Consider the following 27480-nt stretch of genomic DNA (forward strand, 5'->3'; position numbering starts at 1 on the left):
AGGTTGGGCAATCCTACTTCCGTAGTGATACTGCCTTGGAAACCCAAGGAGGGGTCGCTATGAGTCAGGGCTGACTCGACGGCACATAACAACAACAACAGTTCATATCAAAGTTATGTTTACACTATACTGTTGTCTATTCGGTGTGCAATCACATTATGAAAAAGTTTGAAATACTCTAAGAATTACCAAAATGTGACACAAAGGCGAAAAATGAGCACATGCTGCTGGAAATATGGCTCCAACATACTTGCTCAATGCCAGGTTGCCACAAAACTTCAACTTGTAGAAAACACAGTATCTGAGAAGCATAATGTTCTGGTTACCTAGTGCTGCTCTAACAGAAGATATTTAACAAATAGGAGTTTCTTTTCTTACATGTTGGAGGCTTTAAGTCTGAGTTCAAAGTGCCAGGCTCTATGGGCTGGGTGAAAGCCCCTCAATCTTGGGCTTCAGCTCTGCCTCCTGCTCTCAGCCCATATGAAGCTGGAGGCTTTTCTTCACTCAGCTGCTGACTGCTGAGGCTGACAAACCCAAGGTCAACAAGTAACAAGGCACAGTCCTGATATTACCAGACCACATAGCAGGCCATTAATTCAAGTCCATTAAAAGTCCCAAGATGACAGAGCACGGCAGGCTGCTGAACAATGTGGCTCAGCTACATGCAGGGTTTAAGTGTGCCATAAGCTGGAGACTATTCCCAAAACTGCTTCTTATATGTGCGAAGCAGACTACATCCCTAAAGCAGCTGTTCAGTTGCTTGTGGTAGATCCCACCATGGATTGATTGCCAGTCTCATCATGGGAAATAACTACAACCAGCTGCCTAGCCACTCAACCAGGCCCAGCAAAGTTGACATACAACCTAAACTACCATACACAATAAAATGAGGTATGCCTGTACAGGCATTGTGCCTTTAAAAGCTTAAAAACTTGCATTCAGTCTATGATGCTATTGGACACAGAAGTAAGCTAAGGTCTTAACTTAGTTGTCTGAATTTTATCTGTGGAGTGTATCTTTGTTACCACATGCTTTAAGGAGTACCAGTCAAAACTCGCTCCCTCACTCATCTCACTTCTGCTACTTATCACTGCTGAAATCCCGTACAAATCCCCAGGCTGCCCATTTAGGGTTGTGAATTCAATGGCTAAGTCTAGCCACTAAGGCTTCTAGGACTGGTAACCCTGTGATACCACAGGATTCCCATCACAGGAAATTTTCCTGGTGCTATTTTACCATTTCAAAACAATGATGAGAGATAAAGAGTGGCTTCTCTCTGTGTCTAAGTTTTGGTTAACTATGAGCATATAAGCAAAATATTATGGATGCCAGAAAGTACAGAAAACTCTTCCAAGAAATTTTGCAGTGAACGAACAGGAGGAAAGAGGTAGGATGTGGTCTGAAGACATGGCAAGAAGGTGTGATTTATTTTTGGCTAAATGGGAATATGAGAGTTTGAGGCAGCTGGGTGGGTTGAGGAGACGTGACCAGTGTGAAAGGAAGGGTAGGAATGAGGACCCATAATTTGTATCTTTTCAAAAAACACCCAGACCTTGAATCAAACAACCAGCATTTAATTCTAATGATAGCATTTGTTGTAATTTTAATGATGGTATTTGTTGTTAGGTGCTGCCAAGTCCATTCTGACTCATAGTGACCCCGTAGGGCAGAGTAGAACTGTTCCATAGGATTTTCCAGGCTGTGATCTTAAGAGAGCAGACCCTCAGGTCTTTCTTCTGCAGAGTGGAGTGGCTGGTGGGTTCGAACCACAGACCTTCTCGTTAGCAGCCAAGCATTTAACCACTACTCCACCAGCCCTCCTGAATGCTAAATGCTTAATGGTGAAGTTTAACAGGCATTTTATTCATGGCCTCCTTTGTTGGGGTGGAGATAGGGCTTCTTTTCATACCTCTTCTCCCAAAAAGAGCCATCAGGAATTCTCAGGTTTTGTGGACATCATAGAACTGGAAACTACAGGGAAATCTTCAAAATTGGTACTGAGACACTATTTGGTCTTGCCTACACTCTGTATTTTGCTGTTTTGCTAGAAGACCAACCGCTGGCTTTGATACCATGGTGGTACTTTATCCAAATAATACAGACCAACCTTTTCTAGGGAAGATGTGAGCACAGTCAAGAGACCTTATGCAAACTGTGTGCTGAGACCCACAGCAAAAGGGCACCAAGGGCAGGCAAGACAGAGCAGGGGCCATGAGATTGTAGTGCTGCCTCTCCCAATAGCTGCTTTGTCTGCTGCTCACCATCATTCAGATGAAACCATAATTTACTGGCACCAAATGTGACACACTCCATTCTTTACAACATTTGAGTTTCTGACTGCTCTGTTCTTTCTTTTCTTCCTCGTACGCCTATTACAGGAAATGTACATAATGGACACACAGTAAGCACTTGGTGACTAAATCCTACAGCATACTGAAAAGAATGCATACACAGGTTTTTTGGGGCAGGGAACCAGGAAATTTTACAGCTTGACCAACTATGAAAGTGTCACAAATTTAAAAAACTCCCTACCTCATGTTTTGCTAGATAAAAACTTGCTGTTTCCCCAATATGGCCTTGCTATTGTGGTCTGGCACTTCTTTGCACCTTCTCCCTGAATGTCTCTAATTCCAACTCGTCTTTCAAGAAAGATAGACAGACTCACTGCCATCAAGGGATCCGACTAATAGCGACCCCTCGTTGGGTTTCCGAGGCAGTATCACTACAGAAGTAGATTGCCCAATCTCCTTCCGATGAGTGGTTGGTGGGTTTGAACTACTGGCCTTCTGGTTAGCAGTCAAATGTCTTAGGCACAACGCCACCAGAGCTCCCCATCTTTCAAGAGCTGTCTCAAATACCACCTCCCCTCTGAAGACCACTCTTCTATGTCCAGTATCTCCCTGCCCTCCCATGTTCTGCTGTGCACACCCCTCTCCCAGCCCCCTTATGTTTCTACTGTACACAGAAGGCATGTTTTCAGAGGGTCGATGACAATTTAGGAGTCACTGGGTGGTGCAAATGCTTAAAGTGCTTGGCTGTTAAACAAAGGGTTGGAGGTTTGAGTCCACCCAGTGGCACCCTAGAAGAAAGGCCTGGACATCTATTTCTGAAAAATCACTCACTGACAACCCTATAGACCTCAGTTCTACTCTGACACACATAGGGTCACCATGAGTCAAAATTGACTGGCAGCAACTGGCTAAATGGTTATCATATTTTAAGGCACTCATTTACATACCCACCGATTTGTTTTTCCATATTAGACAGAATGCTCCTTGAAGGCAAGGACCCTACTTTACTCACACCTGTATTCTCAGTTCTAGTTTTAGTCTGGCCTGAGGTAAATACTCTGTAAGTTTGATGAGTGAATGACTCAAGGAATGAGTGGAAGCAGCACTCCAGAATACTGTATCCTCGCTCCTTTTCTTCCATGTCAGGGGGTTTAGGTTAATATATAGCATTATGCAATGATGGCACCCTGGTTGCACAGTGATTAAAGCACTCAGCTGCTAACTGAGAGGTGGCAGTTTGAACCCACCAACTGCTCCAAGGGAGCAAGATGTGGCAGTCTGCTTCTGTAAAGATTTACAGCCTTGGAACCCTACGGGCACTTCCATTCTGTTCTATAGGGTTGCTATGAGTTGGAATCAACTCCTAATAGCAGTGGGTTTTGGGTTTTTATTACATAATTTTGTATATATTATGTAATGGTTGTTGTTGTTGCTGTTATGTGCCGTCGAGTCGGCCCCGACTCATAGCAACCCCTCCTTGGGTTTCCGAGGCAGTATCACTACAGAAGTAGGATTGCCCAACCTTCCTTCCGAGGAGTGGCTGGTGGGTTTGAACCGCCAGCCGTCTGGTTAGCAGGCAAGTGTCTTAGCCACTATGCTACCAGAGGGTTAGTATATTCTTATTCAACTAGTACGCTGAACAAATTATCCATGAAGGCAAAGTATAGGAACAACGCGACATCAACATAGGAGGAAGACCTATTAACAACCTGCAATATGCAGATGACACAATCTTGCTTGCTGAAAGTGAAGAAGACTTGAAGCCCTTACTGATGAAGATCAAAGATTATATCTCAACATAAAGAAAACAAAAATCCTCACAACTGGACCAATAAGCAACATCGTGATAAATGGAGAGAAGATTGAAACTATCAAAGATTTCATTTTACTTGGATCCATAATAAAAGCCCTGGAAGCAGCAGTTAAGAAATAAGAAGAAGTATTACATTGGACAAATCTGCTGCAAAAGACCTCTTTGAAGCAAGACGTCACTTTGAAAACTAAGGTGTACCTGATTCAAGGTATTGTATTTCCCGTCTCCTCATATACATCAAAAACAAGACAATAAATAAAGAAGAAGGAAAAAGAATTGATGCCTCTGAAGTATGGTGTTGGTGAAGAATTTTAAATGTACCATGGGCTGTCAGAAGAATGAACAGATCTCTCATGGAAGAATATAGCCAGAATGCTCCTTTAGAAGGAGGATGACAAGACATTATCTCGTTCTTTGGGCACGTTACCAGGAGGGACCAGTCCCAAGAGAAGGATGCTATGCTCGGTAAAGTACAGGGTCAGTGAAAAAGAGGGACACCATCGACGAGTGGCTCAAACATAGCAATGATTTTGAGGATGTGAGACCAGGAAATGTTTCGTTCTGTTGTACGTAGGTCAATATGAGTCAGAACCGACTCAGTGGCACCTAACAACAATGGCTGTAGAACTTTATATTCACATAAATGCTTACCATTTGAATAGAATGTTGTTAGCATTTCTATAAAGCTTTCCAGTACTATTATTAGCTAGTTAATATAGCAGCACTGCAGGGACTGTAAAATCTTTCATGTCACACGTTTATTAATTTTTTATTAAGCACTCTCCAGACACCCATTCTCCAGCCTGCCTGCGCTGCTTAGTGTTTGCAGAAAAATGAGCACTTTCCAAGACTTGTGCTTCTCTTTATACAGCTCCCCTCATCACTGCGTCCTTCCCAGGATAGGGAACACTATTCATCTTTGAAGAGCCTCCCAAAGTCTCTCTACAAAGTCTTTCCAAACTTTCCCTCTTCAGCTAGCAGGAATCCACCTTCTCTCTCTTGTCTCTGTTTTCATGTCCATGGCCTTTGGTGGCTTCTATTACAGCATGCTGCATTATATTTAGTTATGTCTGCCTTCTGCCTTGATTGTGAGCCCTTTGCGAGTAGGAATGTCTCTATCACAGAAACTTCCACAGGGCCTGACACAAATTCATTGCTCAGAGTAGTCTATTGGTTGCCACGGAAAGAGTTACCCAGGGTTAACCTGAAACCTAGTCAACCCATACTCTTGTTGGGTCTTTCTAGGGGGGAAAAAAAACCCTAGTATGCAGAAAACAGGAGTTGTTTTTGTCTTTTCCCAATCCTAGGTCTGCATTAGTAGTCTTTCATAGAGCATTTCCTGAAATGAATGTTCTCCATATTCTACTGACTGGTTAGCATGTTGGGGGTGGTAGTGGTGGTTTAAATTTGCAGATTAGTTTTGTTTTATCATCGGTAACTATCGTTACTCTGCCTGATTACATGTATAATTTTCATTCTTTTCTTTCTTTGCTTTCCTTCCTTCCTTCCTGCAACTCAGAATTTCACAAGATAAGTCTGGGTACTTGTTACTTCTAAAATTTCCTACTAGTAACTAAATCCTTTTTCTGCTTAGGAAAAGTTTTCTTCTAGTATTTTATTATTATTATTTCTTTTTATTCTACTTGCTTAAGAATAATTACTTTATGCTAGTTATATAACCACTGTCATGAAGAAGATGGGACAATCTACTTCTGTGAAGATTTACAGCCTTGGAAACCCAATGGAGGTCACTGTGGCTTAGAATTATTATTTTGGAAAAATAATATGGATGTAGAGGAGACCTGGTGACATAGTCAAGTGCTTGGCTGCTAAGCGAAAGGTTGCTAGTTAGAATTCACACAGTGGCAATGAGGTTTTTGTTTGTTTGTTTGTTTGTTATGTATGTATAATACGGGACCTCTGGTAGTGCAGTGCCTAAGGCACTTGACTGCTAACCAGAAGGCTGGTGGTTCAAACCCACCAGCCACCTTGGAAGGAAGGTTGGGCAATCTACTTCTGTAATGATACCACCTCGGAAACCCAAGGAGGGGTGGCTATGAGTTGGGTCCAACTCAATGGCACATAACAACAACATATATAATATATCTTATATTATATTACATATATGTTCCTATGTATTCATCTCCTCAATCATCTCTTTTTTCTTGTCCTTTTTATTTGCATCTTAGAAGAGCTTCTTGTATTTATCCTGCAACTAACAGATTTCAGTAATAATTCTGTTCTTGCAGGTTTGGTTTCCTCACACTCTATACATGGCTAAGATAGATCTATTTGTGCCTCTATTTTCAGGCAGCTCCATCTTTATCTCAGTTTGCAGTTAATCATCAGATATTGTTCTACATCTCTTTTTTCAGAGTCCATTTTAAAAATAATTATATAGAGATAAAAACTTGTATGTAGTACCTACCCAATCATCATCCTTCGGAGGAGTGGCTGGTGGGTTTGAACCCCCGGCCTTCAGGTTAGCAGTCAAAATGCCTTAGGCCCTATGCCACCAGCGCTCCTATTTATGTAGTGAGGGCTAAATGTTAGTTGTTTTCTTACTGTGAACTGCAGATAATTTTAACTCATTGGGCTGTTGTAATGATAAGAAAGGATAGCTGTGATAAAACCCTTGGTCCACAGATATCATTCAAGAAAGGTTTGTTTAAGAGAATCTATGAGGACAATCTCCACAAATCTGAGGTGAAACTTTGAAAGTCTTTCTTATTACTAACAAAAGAAATAATAAAATGATACTTCTTTGCCCTGTAACAATCATAACAATTTTCATGAGTTTCTGAATTCCTTTGTTTCAAAATCGACAGTACCTACTTAAAGGGGCACACAGCACAAAAAATTTTCCTGTTATTTTGCCTTGAGAGTTCTACAGTTTAGCCTCATAGTGGAAATGAAACATAGCATTACTTTGGGGAAGCTCTCTCACTGTGCGAGTCGATTCTAATTACAACTTTCTCCTTTTTCTGTTCGCAGAAAGGCTTGCACATCTGAAACTGGGGCCCCCTTTTCAGGCCCCTATGCTTCTAAATCAGCATAATACAGAGCTTCTAGCTCTGCCCAGACATAAACTGAGGCTGCCGATGCAGGCAGGGATAAAACGTTTCGGAGCAATAATATGGATGTGGAGGGACCCTGGTGACACGGCTTGGCTACAAAGCAAAAGATTCCTAGTTAGAACTCACACAGTGGTTTTGTAGGTGAAGACCCAGCAATCCGCTCCTGTAAGACAGCCTAGAAAACCATATGAGGCAGTGCTACTCTGTCACAGGGCGTCACTATGAGCTGCAATCAACTTGATGGCACCCAACCCCAGCAGTAGCCCCAAAGCTCAAGAATGCTGTGCAGACATGAGTAATGAAGGCTTCTAAGAAACAATTGCTTCCAAGGGGAGTGAAATCTAACAATTCAAAGTTACATTACTTTGCCTTGTTGTTGTTATGTGCTGTCGGGTTGGAACGACTCACAGCAACCCCTCCTTGGGTTTCCAAGGCGGTATCACTAAGGAAGTAGATTGCCCGACCTTCCCTCCGAGGAGTGGCTGGTGGGTTAGCAGTCAGTGCCTAAGGCACTACGTCACTTTGCCTTACTTAAGAAAAAAAATATATATATCATATAAATCAAACAAGGAGCTCTGGTGGCGTAGTGGCTAAGGCACTTGGCTGCTAACCAGAAGGGTCAGTGCTTCAAACTCACCAACCGCTCCACGGAAGGAAGGTGGGGCGATCTACTTACGTAAAGATTTATAGCCTCAGAAATCCCATGGGGTTCACTATGAGTAGGAATTGATCCAATGGCAGTGAGTTTGAGTTTATAAATCAAACAAACGACTGCATTTTTCTCCCTGATATATTGGCAGAGCCATATAAAATGAGTCATTGTTCAAAAATGATGAAATTGCCTAAAATTTAAAGGATGTAAATTGAATAGAAAAATTGGTATGTGGCTTAGGCACGGTCATTCAGCAAATACATAAACGAAAGTGCTATGGTATAGGAAACCATGATGCCGGCGAGCAAACAAAACAAAATGAAGCAACAAAAAAATCATAAGAATTTATTATTGCTTTGTGAGTTGCTATGAGTCAGAGCCGACTCAGGACACCTAACAACAGCAACAACCTTGTGGGTAATATACTTGACTTGATGTTTCAACTGGGAAGCGTTTTGGGGGATTTAGATCCTGTCTCTTTAACTGAGAGGAAGTACTTTTTAAAGGAAGATAGGATAAGAAATCAAACTCATTTTGGTATTTGGTCAAATAGCCCCTTGGGAAGAAGATGATTCCAACTTCTCTCCTTTCTCACCACTATAATTTAATGTTCTTTAAATGACTTTTATTGCATTATTTGGTTCTATAACTCACTCTTCTGGGGAAGAATGTTCATGAGAAAAAAATTGAACTAGGAAGCCCTGACTTCACTCTGTTTAAAAATCTTATGAAACCAGTTCTTGCTCACACAGTCTGAGTAAATAGCTGATTAAACTCATGGAAGTTGAAGCTTATTGTACACCAACAGTGGGGAAGAGGGCAGTTTGAAGCTCTTAAAATTTCTTAACTTATGAAACTAAATAGTACTTGGGTTTCTTCTAATTAGAAACTAGTGCCTATGAAGTTATGATTTAAGGACTCGTGGATGAAAAATAAAATTCCACCTATCCACACCAATTAAAAAATGCACTTTAAAACTGACTGATTCATCTTTTATATGCACATGGAAATTTGAGCTACCTTAGGCTGCTCTAGGGTGGATTCCTTGTGTTTCAAATTCTCCTTTCCACCAGCCATGAAGTTGATTCCAACTCATGGTAAATCCATGTGTCAGAGTAGAACTGTGTTCCATAGAGTTCCAATGGCTGCTTTTTCAGAAGGAGATCAACAGTCCTTTCTTCCAATGCTCAAAGCACATTAATCCTTGTGCCACCCAAGGATTCTGGTATAAGACCCAGACCACTAAAAAGTTTCCTCTCAAGAGTGCACAAGAGGTTTATCCAGTGTCACTAGGGCTGGTGCCATGCAGTGTGGGAACGCATGGTATATCACCTCCCCCGTGGCTCTCCTCCTATACCAGACCATATAGAATGATTAGAAATGTTTATCATCAAATTTAATCATAGAATAACGTGTGGTAAATACACTTGTAAATTGTTTAAATGCAATATTCCTTAGGTTATATGAATACTAACAACTAAATTGTTTTGTAAACTCTACATTGGGTTACATTATTAGTTACAACACTATTAGTAACTGAGTGGAAGCCTTGTTTGATTTTTCTCCTACTTTCCTTTGATTACTACTTCATTCTCAAATTGTACTGACAACACCAGAAAATTTGGCTAACTCAACCACTATAAAAACTCCTGCAGCAAGTAAAACAACAGCATGCATGTAGATAAAAACCACATGATTCAAGGAGTCACTATAGTTGGGTAATAATTACAGCTCTGACTGGAGCCCATTAAAAGGTTCAAAAAGTAAAGCATCATAGAGTTTTAGCCTTATAGGTATATTGATACATGTAAGCTGGCCTTACGAAAAATGTTTTTGTTGTTACACCTAACTACAGGGACATGTTTATAAAAAATAATAACTTTCTGCTGAAAATCTGAACAAAAATTTTATAGACAGTCAGTTTGGAGTCACCCCCTCTGATAGTGTAACCCAGTGTGGTCCACACACCCCTACCCCCACACCTCCCCAGTGACGTTGATGGATTTATCTTGTGGGATCATGTTCTGTCCAGTCAGCTACCACCAGGCATGTGTCTGGGACAATAGCTGCTCAGCTCTTGTCCTAGATCTAATAGAGAGACGGGTGATGTTAAAAACATTTAACAATTGGGACAAGGGCATCAACCAATCAGAATAAGCACTAGCTGTAAAAATCAGTTCAGGCACCCTGGTGGGTGTGAGTCCTGTCAGGTAGGTCCTACTGCTTTGGCTGCTCTTTGGGCTGGCTACATCCATGTCTGCCAGTCACTGTCATGGCAGACTTCTAGCTAGGTGGCCGAAAGGTGGTAGGTAGCAAGTGGAGAACACCTTTCTGTCCTCTTGGATGCCGTACTATATGAGCCAAACACCACCCAGCATTGGCCGTGCAACAGTTCCTATCATGTTTATTTAGAGCCTTCTCTCTCCTGTGGAGACCCTGTGTTGTTGTTGTTATGTGCTGTCAAGTCAGACCCAACTCATAGTGACTCCTCCTTGGGTTTCCGAGGCAGTATCACTACAGAAGTAGATTGCCCAACCTTCCTTCCGAGGACTGGCTGGTGGTGTAGAACCTAGGGGCGTTATATACCTAGACTTCACAGTCAAGAAAAGCTTCAAATTGAGTCTCTGACATGATTTCCAAATGAGGTTAACTATATAGTCACAAGATATGCTGACTGTACTGAAAGAGGAGATGTTACCCTTTAAACCTAGTCTCATTACCAGACACGGCAACTTCTACCCATTGCCACTGAGTGGATCCTGTCTCACAGCAACCTGGTAGGACAGAGCAAAATTGTCCCATAAGGTTTGCAAGGCTGTAATCTTTATGGAAACAGACTACCACATCTTTCTCCCATGGAACAACTGTTGGCTTCCAACTGCCAACCTTTCCGGTAGCAGCCAAGCACTTAATCACCGTCCCACCAGGGCTTCTATCAACAACCTATACCAAAACCAAATGCACTGCCGTTGAGTCGGACCTGACTCATGGCAACCCCTCCTTGGGTTTCCGAGGCAGTATCATTGCAGAAGTAGATTGCCCAACTTTCCTTCTGAGGAGTGGCTGGTGGGTTTGAACCACCAGCCTTCTGGATAGCAATCAAGTGCCTTAGGCACTATGCTACTAGAGCTCTTTCAACAACCTACAGTCCCTCATAAATTAACATGTCTATAAATTCTGTCATTTCCTTGGGAATATCATATTATACATAAGAATTTTTTTTTTGTATCAGCCAGTGATTTTTAAAATACACATGTTTTTAAAAAACAACAATTTTTGGCATTTCTTTGCTTTTGAACATATAGAAAGTCTGGAAAAAATAGAAATGTCACAACATCTTATAAAACCTGAGAGGTTCTGGAGCCAGGCCTGGTTTGCTTAAGGAAGCTGACCTGTAATTAGAATCCCTTTTCTCACAATCAAAATTATCCAGTCAAGCTTGTCAGCCTGACTTTCTCTCCCCTGGGGATGAGTTTGTTCCCAAAAATCTTCTCAGTCTTTCCTACAAGTAAACTTCCCTTGTGCTGTCTGAGCAAGCCCGAGAAAGCCAAACCTGAATGAATTCCAGGGACCCGTTTAGACTAAATCTAGAGCTCAAGACTCAATACTCACTGCTGTCAAGTCAGTCCTGACTGATAGTGACCCCCTTTGGGTTTCTGAGGCGGTAGCACTATGGAAGTAGATTGCCCAACCTTCCTTCCGAGGAGTGGCTGGTGGGTTTGAACTTCCAGCCTTCTGGTTAGTAGTCAAACACCTTAGGCACTACACCATCAGAGCTCCCAAAGACGCAATAGGGGCACAGTAAATATGCCACCACCTTCAAAACCATCACCTGGATGACAGAGAAGTAATGGACCTGTGGTTTGCTACTGGTGATCCTGTTCCCTGAAGTCCACTCTGGCCTACAAGAAGTGGCCCCCTCCTCTCTCCATCTCTACTCCTTCCACTAGAGCAGCACCTGGTTACCTGTCTTATGTGCTATCCACCTACTAACCTTCCATTTGTGAAAGGGAGTTCACAGCTTTCAAAATGTTGGAGAACGATTGTCTTAGAGTATTCATCTGATTAATACTAGTATGTACTTCTTAAATCCTGGGACTAAGGCACCTTGGATGCACTAGAGTCTTTAGAGGGAATGTAGGAATCCCTGACATAGTTCAATGCTTTTGACTGCTAACCAAAAGGTAGAAGGTTTAAGTCCCTGAGGCACCTTGGAAGAAAGGCCTGGCAAAGTAGGTCCAAAAAACCAGCCATTGAAAACTCTACGAAGCACAATTGTACTTAAACACACATGTTGTTGTTGTTGTTGTTATATGCCATCGAGTCAGCCCCGACTCATAGCGACCCCTCCTTGGGTTTCCGAGGCAGTATCACTACGGAAATAGTATTGCCCACTCTTCCTTCTGAAGAGTGGCTGGTGGGTTTGAACCTCCAGCCTTCTGATTAGCAGTCAAGTGCCTTAGGCACTATGCTACCGGAGCTCCCTCAACACACATGGGTCTTCATGAGTCAGAGTTGACTCAAGGGCTACTAATTTGGTTTTGGTTTCTTTCAGAAGGGATGAGGTACAGCCCTTTATTGGGTCAGTGAGTCCACCTCTCGTTGTAGGTTCTAGTGCATGTGTTTGGCAATTGGACTCACACAATATACATTGTTCTTGGTTTTGGATCTTGTGGGCAGAAGAGAGAGGAAAAATAGTGCTGGTGATGGTAAATGGAGACTTTAGGAAACCCTCTCCCTAGCTCTGGTAGCATAGTGGCTAAAGCACTTGACTGCTAACCAGAAGGCTGGCGGTTCAAACCCACCAGCCACTCCTCGGAAGGAAGGTTGGGCAATCCTACTTCCGTAGTGATACTGCCTCAGAAACCCAAGGAGGGGTCGCTATGAGTCGGGGCCGACTCGACGGCACATAACAACAACAACAAATGGAGACTTTAGGAAACCCTCTCCCTAGCTCTGGTAGCATAGTGGCTAAAGCACTTGACTGCTAACCAGAAGGCTGGCGGTTCAAACCCACCAGCCACTCCTCAGAAGGAAGGTTGGGCAATCCTACTTCCGTAGTGATACTGCCTCAGAAACCCAAGGAGGGGTCGCTATGAGTCGGGGCCGACTCGACGGCACATAACAACAACAACAAATGGAGACTTTAGGAAACCCTCTCCCTAGCTCTGGTAGCATAGTGGCTAAAGCACTTGACTGCTAACCAGAAGGCTGGCGGTTCAAACCCACCAGCCACTCCTCAGAAGGAAGGTTGGGCAATCTACTTTCGTAGAAATACCACTTCGGAAACCTAGGAGGGGTCGCTATAAGTCAGAGCCGACTCAACAGCAGTGAGTTTTGAGTTATATATATCATATAAACATATGTCTAAGTGCCTCGGAAACCCAAGGAGGGGTCGCTATGAGTCGGGTCTGACTTGACGGCACATAACAACAACAACAACAAATCTATATGTTGTTGTTGTTTGCCGTCTAGTCGGCCCTGACTCATAGCGACCCCTCCTTGGGTTTCCGAGGCAGTATCACTACGGAAGTAGGATTGCCCAACCTTCCTTCCGAGGAGTGGCTGGTGGGTTTGAACTGCCAGCCTTCTGGTTAGTAGTCAAGTGCCTTAGCCACTATGCTACCAGAGCTCCTAACAAATACATATACACACACATAATTGCCCATGTACCAAAGAATGCTTGAGACAATTTTGTAAACTTTACCAACAACAACAACAACAACAAATTGTATTCATCAAAATATGAACTCTGTATAGCTACCAATCCTCTTCTACATAATAAAAATTCATTTAAAATTAAATTATCAATTAGTTGTGGTATTTATTTATCTCTTGTTCCTTTGCAACAACATAAACCTTGGCACTTTAAATTGAATTTTGTGCTTGTATTCAATGTTTGGAAATATAAATTACATGTTCTTTTCCTTTATGATGACTGTGAGATGGGATATAAACTATTAAAGAGTATCCTGTGCTTTTAAAACCATATCAAAATTCAACAGTCAACTTTCAATTGTTATCACAGATTTCTGGACAGTTTCTTTCCTTCTTCTTTGTGACATTATCACACTCTAGTTAACCCTTTTGTTGCTGTTACCACCTCAGTTTACTCTACAGTCGACATTGCAGCTTGGCCTCTCAGGAATTTGGAGAAAATAATTTTGCTACTCTTTCCCATTATTCCAAAATGCATGTTCCCTTGCCTGCTCCTAGGTCACTTAGCAGTCAGCAGGTAAGTGCACCTGGGAAAAGGGGCAGGCAGCTCTGCTTAGGAGAGGGCCCGACCATATGGAAAGATGCCCACAGACAGTCATTCTTGACTAGAGTGGAAAAGCTAGAGCCGCAGAGCGAGCAGCAGGACACAGAATGCCTCTGTGTGAGGGATGGTGGGTCTATTCCAGGAAGAGGGAAACCCACAAGGCAACCCTAAATAGATACATCTACTTCAAGGTGAAAGGCAGAGGTTTTTTCAGTATTTATTCATGAAGTTCCAATACACAGCTTGAGAATGTATTATATGATTAGATGGAGAAGGGCTAGAAGTAGGAAGGAAAGAATTATGTGTATTCGATTTCACTGAGTATTAAAATTAGTTTCCATTCCTTTGGGAACCAATGAAACGAATAGGAAGAGGCAGCAAAAAGTGTGCAGTGTGTGGAAATTGTACGTGTGGAATTGAAGAAAAGCATTTGGTTTAGCAAAGATAACTGAAATGAATTAAAACGTTTTCAAATTTCACTTCTGCAGGGAAAAGTAGGAAACAAAGCCTCAGTTCAAAAGGCCGGTTTTAAGGAAAGCAGGAGCAAGAGTAGCAGAGATTTCAGACTGAATACGCTCAGATTCATCTCGGTTGGGTGCTAGGAGTTTAAAGAAGAAGTTGTAATCAATGATTATTCCCTAAATAATGGTTACATAACTAATAATTTTACGTAGCTTATGTAAACTTCTGATTTAAAAAATGATGGTTATAATGTCTACTTGTTACTGTGTGCCAATAAATGAAAAAGTGTGTGTGTGTGTTTGCACAAGGGACAATCATGCCTGCCCTTTCCAAAATGAAAAAGATTTATACACTGTATTATGTAAAAACAATCCAGGGGACCTGCCATACCAGTGGTGGGTGTGTAACTCGTAGTTTCGTCACACCTAAGGTCAAAACAAGACTTCATCAATCATCTGGACGGTCAGCTCTTTGTCACTCCCTCTCATCAGGCCCCCATACCTCCATTCCTCTAATACACATACCCACAAGCACACGCACATGCACATTAGAGCGTGCACGCATGCCCCCCACACACACACACACACATGAGACTCGAGACTCGAGTGGAGATTGCAGCTTGCACCTCTAGCCGTCACCGGAGCCCGAGTTCGGCACTCTGACTTTACCTCTCGCAGCCCGGGGAGGATGCCCGTCGCTGCTGGCTGTGTTGCTGCCATCGGCCTCTGTGGCTCTCCCCTTCTGGTTCAGCAGATTGGGGCCCTCAGTGTTTTCAACAGGTACCATGGCCATGGTCCGCGCGGCACCAGCTCACCCAGACTTGCCCCACTGACAGGAGCAGTCACGTTCTCCATGGTAGCATGTTAAAGAAAAGTGTGTGTGGGGGGGAAAACTTCAGGCCAAGGCAATGGGATTTGTGACCAACTTTGTTTCTATTTCCGAAGGCTTTGCCCTTTTCGGTGACACAGGCTGTTGCTATTCCAAGCAGCCTATCACAGGCAGTGGGAGGGCCATGTCTCGAAAGGGTTGTTTTTGCATTTAGATGCAGAGTTGGAAGCAAGGGGTTAAAAGACTTGGGAAAAAGAGCTCAGACACAGCATTTGGCCATTAGCTCGGGGCAGCTATTGTGTGCCTGCACCTTTGAAAAGAGGCAGAGAAAAGAAAACTGGCAGATTTCAATGCAAGCTCAGAGAGACTGCCCCAATACTCACAGATGGTATCGGTTAATCTTGTGGAAAGAGGAACAATTTTAAAACAGACATGCCAGAAGGAAAACTGTGTCAATTTTTCAGCAAGACTGTTATTCCAAGAGTCATGACACTCGCCAGCTTAAACAAAGCATAAAACATCTTTGTTTCGACCTGATTTGGATCTAGGTAAATGCCTTGTAGCCCCTCGTTCTCCAAGGCCTATCAGGCAAGTCAAGGCCTGAGACCAAAAATATACAAACTCAGAACCCGTAGATCCTTTCGACATTATCTTGGGGTGGTGGCAAAGTAATTCCATTTATTTATGCAGAATTGTCTTCAAGAGAGGAACCAAGCCTGAATCTTTTGTCAGATTGTGTGTTTGCCTGGGTTAGAGGGTGGATTAAATGACCCACTGTGTGGTGTGATGACCATACAATCAGAAACAAATTGAGGCCGTGTCATAGGATGAGGATATTTTTTTTCTGATTTATAAATGTATTTTTATTAAAGATCTTACACAATTATGACAGTTCCCCCTCAGTTATATCGTTAACATTATATGTATTAAAAAACCTTACAGAGCAAATGTGCTCATCTTAGAAAAATCATTACGAGTGAAAACTGAATGTATGAGCAATTATTATGTGCCAGGAACTATGCTAAGGATATTAACACAAATGTTCCCTTGAGGCTGAGTAAGTTGCTTAAACAGGGCTCTGGGGGTGCAGTGGTTAAGCACTAGGCTGCTAACCCAAGATCAGCAGTTTGAATCCACTCTGTGAGGGAAAAATGTGGCAGTCTCTTTCTGTCAAGATCGACAGCCTTGGAACTATGGGGCAATTCGACTCTGTGCTATAGGGTCACCATGGGGAGAAATTGACTCAACTAGTTTTTTGGTTTCTTTAGCATGTGTAAAGTCACACAGCTGGTCAGTGTTGGAGCTGGGATTAGGAAGTCAGGTGGTGTAATGCTATAACTCTTCTGTATCCTAACTCCTAGACTTGTCCTTCTCAAATTTTCTTAGCTTCTTTCTTCCCCTTTCAGCTCTTCTTTACGCTAAGAAGACACCATGTAATATAGCTCATCCTAATGGTTTCTCTGGACAGAAAAGTGAGTTTGTACTTTTACAGGCCACAGCTGGACTATGTAGTACTTGCTTTTGGCGTTTTGTCTGGACTATGACAAAGCTCTAAATGAACTTGTGATTTATACATTTCCTGTGCTCATCACTAGATCTTTCTATAGTTTTCTATCCTGATCAAGAGGCAAATGGAAACAAAACTCAACTAACATTTATTAAGCACCTGTTGTATGTGTCCTGATAGGACTGGAGAATGGACATCTTCCAAGCATAGCTCAGCCCTGTTGGTAGGAGGTGAGAAGTTCACAGTGGAATATACCAGCTTGTCCCCATTAAGGAATGGGCCGTGCAATGGCAGTTTAGGCAGATGCTTTTATTTGCTCCCACAGTGTTGCGATCCTAAGAGCAGTTTTTATCTGTGACACAAGCACATTTCTCATCAGCTCTCCATAGTTTTTGGCTTCTATCTTCTTTCTGTTCAGAACCAATGGCCTTAGTGGAGGGAAATGTTCTTGCTTGTATAATTGCTTTTTATTTAGTGACACCAGTCCTATTTCTCCAGCAGCTTCTTGGCATTGTAAAGGTGTCAGGGGGTGTTTGCTGTAGCATTTGACTATGCAGAAGATAAATCTCAGTTGCGAATACTTTATTCTGTTAAGAGCAATTCAATAATCTCATTCTACTTTCTGTAGCCTAACCATACAGCAACTCCAAAGGCATAAACCAACAAAGAGTCAAACAAAAGAGCAAACAATGCAACTGGCAACATTACATAATTCTGTACCTCATTCCATTGTTGACCTGACATGGGCCACTGGCCATTTCAATCTCTGTATTGTGATTTTTCACTCTCTTAACTCATCCAAAGATTTAGAGAGAAAATTCTTTTCACCTAGCCTAAAGGGGATATTCTCCCTGCCTTAGTTTCCTTAAACCAACGTAGTGGGTAAGGCATATGACTGCTGACCAAGAAGGTGGGTGGCTCAAACCTACCAGCTGCTTCGTGGGAGGAAGATGAGGGAATCTACTTCTGTGAATATTTACAGCCTGGGAAACCCAATGGAGGTAGGTATGAGTTGGGTTTGGGGTTATTTATTTATTTATTTTAAGTTCTCTTAAAGAACCCTCATGGTAGAAATGTTAAGGACTTGACTGGTAACTGAAAAGTTGGCAATTCGAGTCACCAGCTACTCTGTGGGAGAAAAGACCTGGTGATCCATTCCCATAGCAATTGTAGCCTAGAAAACTCTTTGGGGGCAGTTCTACTCTGTCACATGGAGTCGCTATGAGTTGGAATTGACTCAATGGCACTTAACAACAACAAGCTCCTGTAAGAGTCCTGTGCATTTTCTTCAGAGTTTTATGCACTTATAGTTATTGTAGTTACATGTAGCAATTTGATTGAATTTGTCTTCTCTGCTAGATGGTAAACTCCATGAGAGTAGGGACCATGTCTGTTTGATTTTAATGGTCTCCCCAGTGCCTGGCACAGAGTAAATACTCACTAAATATTTGTTGGCTAGCAGACTGATACCTGCAAATCAAACCATCTTCAGCATTACTGGTATCTAAGCTCCCAAGAGGGCACATACATGTGTCTGTCTTACACCCTTGTTTGCCTTGGTACCCCAGGTCCTACCACAACACCAGGCACAATGTAGGCTTTCAATAAGTATTTGTTAAATAAATAAGTGCTGACAAATAGAGCTCTTACTAAACTGAGTAATGGTTTAGTTTCTTAGTATAAAAGCCCATATGGTGATTGCTTACAACACTTTGTCCTTCTCTCCTTTCTGCTAAGCCCCTTAGAACAAGTACCATCCCAAGCTATGGCATTTGAGCTCCTACTGTCATTAAAAGATGCTCTTTCACTCAATGAATAGATAATCAGCAGATAGCAGACAGAAAGTTCATTACTCATGCCCCCTGAATTTTGCTACATACCATTACACTGCCTGCTTGTAGGCAATGCTACCAATGTAAAAATGCATGGTACAGCAGGAAAGAGAGGATGAGAGGAAAGACAAGCAAACATCTCCTCTAAAAAAGAACAAACCCCATGAGTTGCTGGGGAGTTAATTCTGACTCATGGTGACCCCATGTGTGTCAGATCATAACTGCACTTCATAGGGCTTCCAAGGCTGTAACCTTTCTTTCACAAGCAGCTTGCCACGCCTTTCATCTGAGGTACCCCTGGTGGTTGGAACCATCAACTCATTGGTTAGTAGCTATGGTAGTTAAGGTTGTGTGTCAACTTGGCTTGGCCATGATTTTAAGTGACTTGGCAGCTGGATGTAGTTATTCCCCATGATAAGATTGAACATGGTGTAATCACTTCCATGTGGAGTCTGCTGTAAGTAGCTAATTAGTTGAAGGGAAGTTGCCTTCAGTGTGTGGCTTGCATCCCGTACATATAGAGAAGCTTTGGGAAAGGTCTTTAGCTTTTTGCTTATTTTGGATCCTTCATTTGGCTTGATATCATCTCCAGTTCCTACACTTGAACCAGTGGCCTACTGCATTGCCTGCTGGTCTTGGGATTGTTGCCTTCACAGCTTGTGAGCTAACAATCTGCCATCTTATCTGCCAGTCTTGGATTGGTCAGCCTTAGAAGCCAACAGCCTACTGTACTGCCTGCCCATCTTGAGTTCATCAGTCCCTGTAATTGTATAAGTCAGGAGAAGCCTCCAGCTGCTCCAGTGGGCCAGGACTACAGAGCTGAAGCCCAAAGTCATGGTGCCTCCACCAAGCCCTTAGAGCCAGGACTCTGAACTTGGACTTCTTGCCTCCTAAGTTGTAGAGAATAAATTTCTGTTTGTTAAAGCCGGCCACTTGGGGTATTTCTGTTAATAGCAGCACTAGAGAAATCAAACAGTATCACAGGGGTTTACCATACATCACTCAGAATTCCAAACATCTACTATACACTATAATGATTTTTTAAAATCTGAACTTTGTGAACACTATTATCTCCATTTTATTAAAATTTAAACTGAGAAGCTTATGAAACATACTCAGATTTTTAAAAAAATTTCTAATATTTTATTATGAAAACTTTCAGTAATACAGAAAACCTAGATTCTACAACCAACATTTTACTATAGTTCTCTCTCACCTATCCATCTATGTACCAGTACCCCTAGCCATCCATTAATCTATTTAGTTTTTACACATTTCAAAATAAGTGGCATGCATATCATCAACTAAAGTTCAATATTTATTTATGCCCTTTCTTCTCTGAGGCAAAATTTACATACAATGAAATGCACAAATCCTATGTGTACCATCTGGATAAATTCAGAAAAATACATTCTGAAGTACAACTCAAATCATTATTCAGTTATAGCCCATGAGTTTCATTGCAGAAAACTCCTCCATGTCTCTTCTGAGGAAACTCCCACTCCAATTCCTAGAGGCAACCAACGTTTGGAGTTTTTCCTCACAGATCATCTTTGTCTGCTCTAGGTCTTCATATAATGGAACCACAGAGTATGTACTGCGGTGTAAGACCTCTTCCATTGAGAATGTTTTTGAATTCATCTGTGTTTCTGTGTGCATTGGTAACTCATTCTGTTTATTGTTGAATAGTATTCTACAAGTGAATATACCACAGTTTATTTATGAATTTTCCTACTGAGAGACACCTGGACTGTTTCCAATTTGGGGCAATTATAAATAAAGCTGTTATGAGCATTCTTATACAACTCTTTTTGCAGAACATAATATTTTCAAAACACAGCCAGTCCAAGTCCATTTGATTCCAAAACCCACATTCTTTCCACTACACACCACTGCCTCTCTGCAGTGGGCCCTGTTGGATGTTTATATGGAATGCACCTCAGGAGGTTCATGCTAACATGGATCATTACAGTGTAAATGCAAGTGGAAGAAATACGATAGTTAGGCCAGCAAAATCGTTCAGATACATATTCGCCTTTTTATAGCCATATCCCAATAAATACTCATTCTGATTTGATTGTTTGGAAGGATATTTATTGTTTCATCTCTTATATTATCTAAATAACTCCTCTCTCTCAAAGTTTTCAAGGTAATGTTTTCCTTATCTGTAGAGTATTAGCAATCGTACTTGGATCTACAACCAACACTCTTGGAAGAGCAGTCAGGAAATCGATCTACAGAAGACCTTTTTAACTGTTAAAGAAAGAAAGATGCCATTTTGAGGACTAAGGTGTGCCTGACCCAAGCCATGATATTTTTAATCACTTTGTACACATGTAAAGCTGAACAATGAATAAGGAAGACTGAAGAATTGATGCCTTTAAATTATGGTGTTGACAAAGAATATTAAAAATACCATGGACTGCCAGAAGAATGAACAGATCTGTCTTGGAAGAAGTACAGCCAGAATGCTCCTTAGAAGGGAGGATGGTAAGATTTTTGTCTCATAGACTTGGACATGTTATCAGGAGGGACTCATCCCTGGAGAAGGACATCATGCTGGGGCAAGTAGAGGGTCAGTGGATAGGAGGAAGACCCACAATAAGACGGATTGACAGTGGCTGCAATGATAGGCTCAAAAATTACAATGATTGTGAGGCTGGCACAGGACCGGGCAGGGCTGAGTTTTGCTGTACATGGTGCTGCTATGAGCCAGAACTGATTCAACAGTGCCTAAGACTAAAACAACAACAAATTGTATACTGCACAAGTCTAGGTGGACCAATCCCATTCATAGACAGCGTAGTCATATTTGTTTATAAAGCTAATATTCCAGAATATGACGGGAAAAATTACTTGAAGAAGGGGTAGGTTCTTAAAATTTGCATAAAGGTATATATGGGCAACTAAAGAGGTGGGAAAATTCACATTCCACTTTAAATCCCACCCTGTGGTGCAGTAGCTAAGGCATTTGACTGCTAACCAGAAGGTTGGCAGTTCAAACCCACCAGCTGCTTTGTGGAAGGAAGATGGGGCAATCTACCTCCATAAAGATTTACTACCTCAGAAACCCAGTGGGGGTTGCTATCAGTCAGAATTGACTGGGTGGCAGTGGGTTTGGATTTTTTTGGAATATCACAAGTATTAGATTTGACCTTTGCCTACTTTTGAACTGATTAGCTGCATAAAATGGGCACCCTTCTCCCTTTGCTTAACAATTTTTCCAAACAAATAATGTCTAATTTGTAAATCCCCCCCAGTACTATTACTATGCTCTTTGGATGAAGGGCATCCATCAAAAATTGTTCAATGATTACCATATTTTTATGCAAATAACGTGCATGTTATATATTTTTTGCATGCAGTGCAATGACTGTGCATTATTTTCATAAACATGCTATAACAGTATTCTTTACATGTTCATGACTTCAATTTCAATTTTCTTTCTGTCCAGTACATTTAATGTTAGGTCTTCATCTTAGTGTCTGTTGTCAGAGAGGTTTGGTTCCAAGTGGCACTCTCACTAGCATACCTTCGAGTTTCTAAAGCAACTTCTCTCCTTGTAGGATTCCTTCCCTGCTGTACAAACTGCTTTATCCAATGTAGGAAGAAATCATGTTTTGGAAAAAGCCCTGGCCAGGGCAGTTGGTCTTAGCCCAGGAGGTGTGCAGATGTGTGTACAGCAGGTGGGAGAGGACACTCAGGCAGGCAAGACTGACATGCTTCAGAAGGGCACATTCTACCCTGCTGTCCTGCTGACCAGCCCCTTCACTCAGGCGCTTTGAACCTCTTGCCCACACAGATTCTGCAGAGGGGTCACGCACCCCTTGCTCAGACAGAATGAGTCCGACTAACGGCTGCCCTCCCCCCCGACTCCGCTGCGCTTGGGCAGTGCATGTTCACACCGGCACCACCCTGTCACTGCACCACCCTGGTACTGCAAGTCACAGGTGACGTGAGCAACAGTCCCCACCTGCTGAGGGGCCAGCCTGTGCTCGGGTTGTGGCAGCTCCACATGCCACCCTTCACCTGACTCTCCACCCATCTCTGGGGCAATGTACCTGGGAGCAGGTTGGCTATGAGGAACTCCACTGCTGTCAGCAGCGAGATGCCCCAGAGCAAACACACAGTTTCAATTGTGTGTTTTCTGATTCCTAGGATGCTACCAAACTCCATCCATGATTTCTTGACAATGGTTTATACCTTTAAGAAACAAATATGATCAAAAGTAACATTTTCAGACTGTTAAATGAGGGTGAATGAGGCTGAAATTCACTTCTGGAAATGTCATGAGATATGCATGGTGTATATGTGGGTGCACTATGCCAAAACTTTTTTTTACATAATTTCTTCACTTCTGCACGTTAAACGATTTGTGTCCTTTTTACATGCCTTTTGTGGAAAAAATATGGTAAGTCTTTCCTTTAGGTTTCCCTTCCTTTTATACCAAGATGCCAGAAACAGTTGCTTAATCAAACATGACAACTCCAAAAAAAACCAAACCAATCTCACTGCCATTGAGTAGATTCAGACTTTTAGTGACTCTCTTTGTGCTTCTGAGGTGGTAAATCTTTACGGAAGTAGATTGCCCTGTCTTCCTTCCACAGAGTGGCTGGGGGGTTTGAACCTTGTGGTTAGCAGTCAGATGCTTTAGTCACTACACCACAACAAGCAGAGTTTATTGGTTTGGAGGTTCTGGTCCCCCTTTATCATGTTTCTCTTCTTGACTGCTAGTAGTAAACAGGGCACTGCACAGAAATTGGCTGTTTTCGAAACTTAAATAATCTGGAAAATTTGAGAATATTTGGGAGCAGAAAGATCACTGACATGTGAAGTATCAAGCTTCTTAAGGTAAACTCAAAATTTCAGCACTGGTGGGCATCTTGGAGCTTGTAGTGGGCTTTTACCTTTTTTTTAGGTTGTCCGTCATCTGAAGGCCTTTCCTACGTTTGGGGAATCCCTTAATGTAGGGAGGACCTCAGGCCCCACCTAGAAGCTGGAAAGGTCTGATAGCCCCTTTTCTGGTTTTCTTTACACTTAGGCCAGGCTCTGCCAAGCAGATCACACCCCTTGGACTTTGCATCAGAAGCAAGGGGCGTCTAGTCGGATTTGTAGACGACATTCAGTGATGGCGGTGGCAGTGGTTCTGATGACCAAGGCCACTTTCTGGGACTACTAGATGCGTACTGTAGAGTTACTGTAGAGTTACTGTAGAGAGTTACAGTAGAGTTACTATAGAGTTACGGTAGAGTTACTGTAGAGTTACAATAGAGTTACTGTAGAGTTACAGTAGAGTTGCTGTAGAGTTACAGTAGAGTTACTGTAGAGTTGCTGTAGAGTTACTGTAGAGGAGTTACTGTAGAGTTACTGTAGAGTTGCTGTAGAGTTACTGTAGAGAGTTACTGTAGAGTTACTGTAGTCACTGTAGAGTTACTGTAGTTACTGTAGAGTTACTGTAGAGTTACTGTATGCATACTGCCCAGGAGCAGCTGGACCAACTCGGGGCAGAATTGTGAGAGTATTCCTGGCTTTAAGGTCTCTGAGGAGAAGTTGGCTCCTCTTACTTCCAACCTAGAACTATGAATGACACTGAATTGATCTAGCCAAGCTCTTTGTATATGTGCAGAGGCAAATTAATCAAGAAGTGAGCAAAAGTTAAGCTTCAGGGCCCCAGACCTGCACAGGATCTCCCAAGGCCTGAAAGGGGCCTAGCAGTGCATTCGGATAGTCATGTTTTTATAAAATCTGCAAAAGTAAAATATTTTAACTGCATTCAGTTAAGACAACTGACTCTTTATACTCTGACACTGGCATCCCCTTTGCCCCACTTCCTTTGGGTCAGGTGACATGGGAGCAGCCCTGGAGTATGTAGGAGCTGCCTTAGGGGCAGTGAAGTTGGAAAGAATATTTGGTTTAATTTACAGGGCTCACAGGCACTTTGGTAAACAGTTAAGCTCTTGCTAGCAGTCCTGGTAAAGGAAGGACTCCTGGGAATTCTCCTGCTACCCACTTAGGTAACTCACACAATACCTGTTCCATATCATCTCTCATGCGGCACAGTGATAAGAAACTGCAGGGTCAGAGGTCATCTCTTAGTGTGAGCCTGTCCTTTGGCTCCAAGTACCCAGAGCATATGGGCTGTGGAAGAGGCAATGCCAGAACAAACGGTGGAGTCAACTCTGAGTCATGGTGACCTCACGTGTGTCAGAGTAGAACTAAGCTCCATTGGGTTTCCAATCGCTGGTTTTTCAGAAGTGGATAGCCAGGCCTTTCTTCCGAGGTGGCTCGGGGTGGACTTGAATTGCCAACCTCTTAATTAGCAAAACCTAAAAAACAAACCCATTGACATCAAGTTGATTCTGACTCATAGCAATCCTACAGAACAGAATAGAATTGCCCCACAGGGTTTCCAAGACTGTAATCTTTATGGGAGCAGATTGCCACATGCTTCTTTCATGGAAACAGCTGGTGGATTCGAACCACTGATCTTTTGGTTAGTGGCTAAACACTTAACCACTGTGCTACTATGGGTCCTTTCAGTTCACAGGTGAGCACATTAACTGTTTACACCATCCAGGAACTAATAGGACAGACTAGGTTCTTTCTATTCTCTCCAAAGGAAATAATAGCACTAAAGACATTGTGTTATGAGGAAGAGATCAAAAGGTGTGCAACCAAAAATGAAGGGAAAATGTATTACAGAGGTATGTCAGACAATTACTGGATTTTGAGAAGTTTGTAATATTTGTCAGCTTTTTAACATCTGTAGTTTGTTTAAATAAATATTCACTTTCCTCCTTAATTTTGTATTCTGTTGAAACAAAGAGGGTCCCAAATTATACAAACTTGAGGCCCCGCAAAACTTGGGTTTGCCCCTGCCATATCTTTGGAAAGTAGAGTTCTGTCCAGATAAGCGTGCTCACTAAAAATCTCCATGCCATTCACTTTTCCTCCTCCCGCTGCCATGCTCTGAATCCCAGCCACCTCACTGCCGTCCACGTGCTACAGCCTCAAACAGGCCTCCTTGTCTATATTCTCGCTCCCCGTAGCCTGTTTTCCAGACTGTAGCTACAGTGATTGTTTTCTCAACTCTAGACCCTTATAAGGAGCTCTGGTAGCGTAGTGCCTGAGGCACTTGACTGCTAATCAGAAGGCTGGAGGTTCAAACCCACCAGCTACTCCTTGGAAGGAAGGTTGGGCAATCTACTTCCATAGTAATACTGCCTCAGAAACCCAAGGAGGGGTCACTATGGGTCAGATCCGACTCGATGGCACATAACAACAACAGATCCTTACATGCCATCGAGTTGTCTTAAACCTTCTACCAGATTCCACTTGTTCTTAGGATTGTTCTCAATCTTTAATGTAATTTAAAATGTCCTCCATGGCATGAGCCAACCCCGCCAGAATCATCTCTTGCCATTTGGTGACCTGAACCCTGCAATCTAGTCCCATCATGGACTTATACTCTCAGCAAAGCAATCACTACCTCTTTAATGTAATAATAGGTAGCAGTAGGAAAAAAAAATAATAAAAATAGTTTAGGAGTAATATAATCCAAATTCCAATCTCCAATCTTTATTTATTAACCACATGACCTTGAAGAATTCACATTATGCATCTAGGCTCAGTTCCTCATCTCTAAGAGATACACTTGCATACTTTGCCTACAGCTTCTATTTATGCTTGCCAACACTCAAGTGCCCGTCTTTGGGTAATATTCCTGTAATTTTTCTTTGGAAAAACAGCATGCCATTTTCATGGACCTGCCAAAAAATGTGTACTATCACCAGCCACCCCTTGGAAGGAAGGTTGGGCAATCTACTTCCATAGTGATACTGCCTTGGAAACCCAAGGAGGGGTTGCTATGAGTCGGATCTGACTTGAGGGCAGTGCATTTTTTTTCTTTCCCTGTACCTCCTAATCAAGGAAGAGGCTTGTGACTTCCTGGATTCCTTTCTCTGGAATGTGAATGAAACAAGGACTGTTCCCTAGTGCAGCAGTCATTCCCTACGGCAGAACCCAGAAAAGACAGACCATTCATTCCTACAGCCTGTTTCTCCAGAACTTTCCTGCTTCTTCCCAAGATTTTGTTCTTTCTATTCCCTCCTCCCCATCAATTATATAGACCACTCCAAAGCCAAACAACAAATTCACTTTTGGCCAGAGTTCAGAGATCCCTAAGAGAAACTCTCTTAAATGATCTTTCCTTAATTAAGATAAAATCAGATACAACGTTTGAAAGCACCTTAACTGTTAAGGCACTACAGCATGTCTTGTTTTACTGCGATACACTTTATTGTGCTTCACAGATAGTGCGTTTTTTCACAAATTGACGCTTCGTGCCAACCCTGAGATGAGCAAATCTATCAGCGCAGTTTTTCCAACAGCACATGCTCACTTCGTGTCACTGTGTCACATTTTGATAATTCTCACAATATTTCAAACTGTTTCATAATGCTACAGCACACTATTTCATATGCACTGAGAAACCAAACAATGTTTGACTCTCTTTATTGCAATATGCACTTTGCTGCGGTGGTCTGGAACAGAACCTGCAATATCTCCTAGGCATGCCTCTGTAACTTTCTAACATAATCAGTTCATCAAAATAATAGCCATAACAAGTGTGGAGGAGAATCAAGTTGATGTCAGCAGGTCTGCTTGTCCAAGCTTTCTAACTAAGGACTGAACTAGAATATGGGAGGAGTTAGGCAATCCATAGTGCAGTGATATGCAGAGAAGATTCATGAAAT

At 42.2% G+C, this 27480-nt stretch overlaps 1 protein-coding gene across 1 annotated transcript in view; it reads right to left on the reverse strand.

Moving 5' to 3' along the window:
• SLC2A12 (solute carrier family 2 member 12) overlaps positions 1 to 15343 on the reverse strand; it is a 72186-nt gene extending 56843 nt beyond the window's left edge. Inside the window, exon 1 of the mRNA XM_007954053.1 lies at positions 15226 to 15343. Within this exon, the coding sequence (XP_007952244.1) occupies positions 15226 to 15343 (118 nt within the window). The remainder of the gene's footprint in view (positions 1 to 15225) is intronic.
• Positions 15344 to 27480: the final 12137 nt, after the last annotated feature.

This window comes from Orycteropus afer, unplaced genomic scaffold (assembly GCF_000298275.1).
Source record: "Orycteropus afer afer isolate SDZICR_OR568_19922 unplaced genomic scaffold, OryAfe1.0 scaffold00428, whole genome shotgun sequence".
Classification (NCBI taxonomy): Eukaryota; Metazoa; Chordata; class Mammalia; order Tubulidentata; family Orycteropodidae; genus Orycteropus; species Orycteropus afer.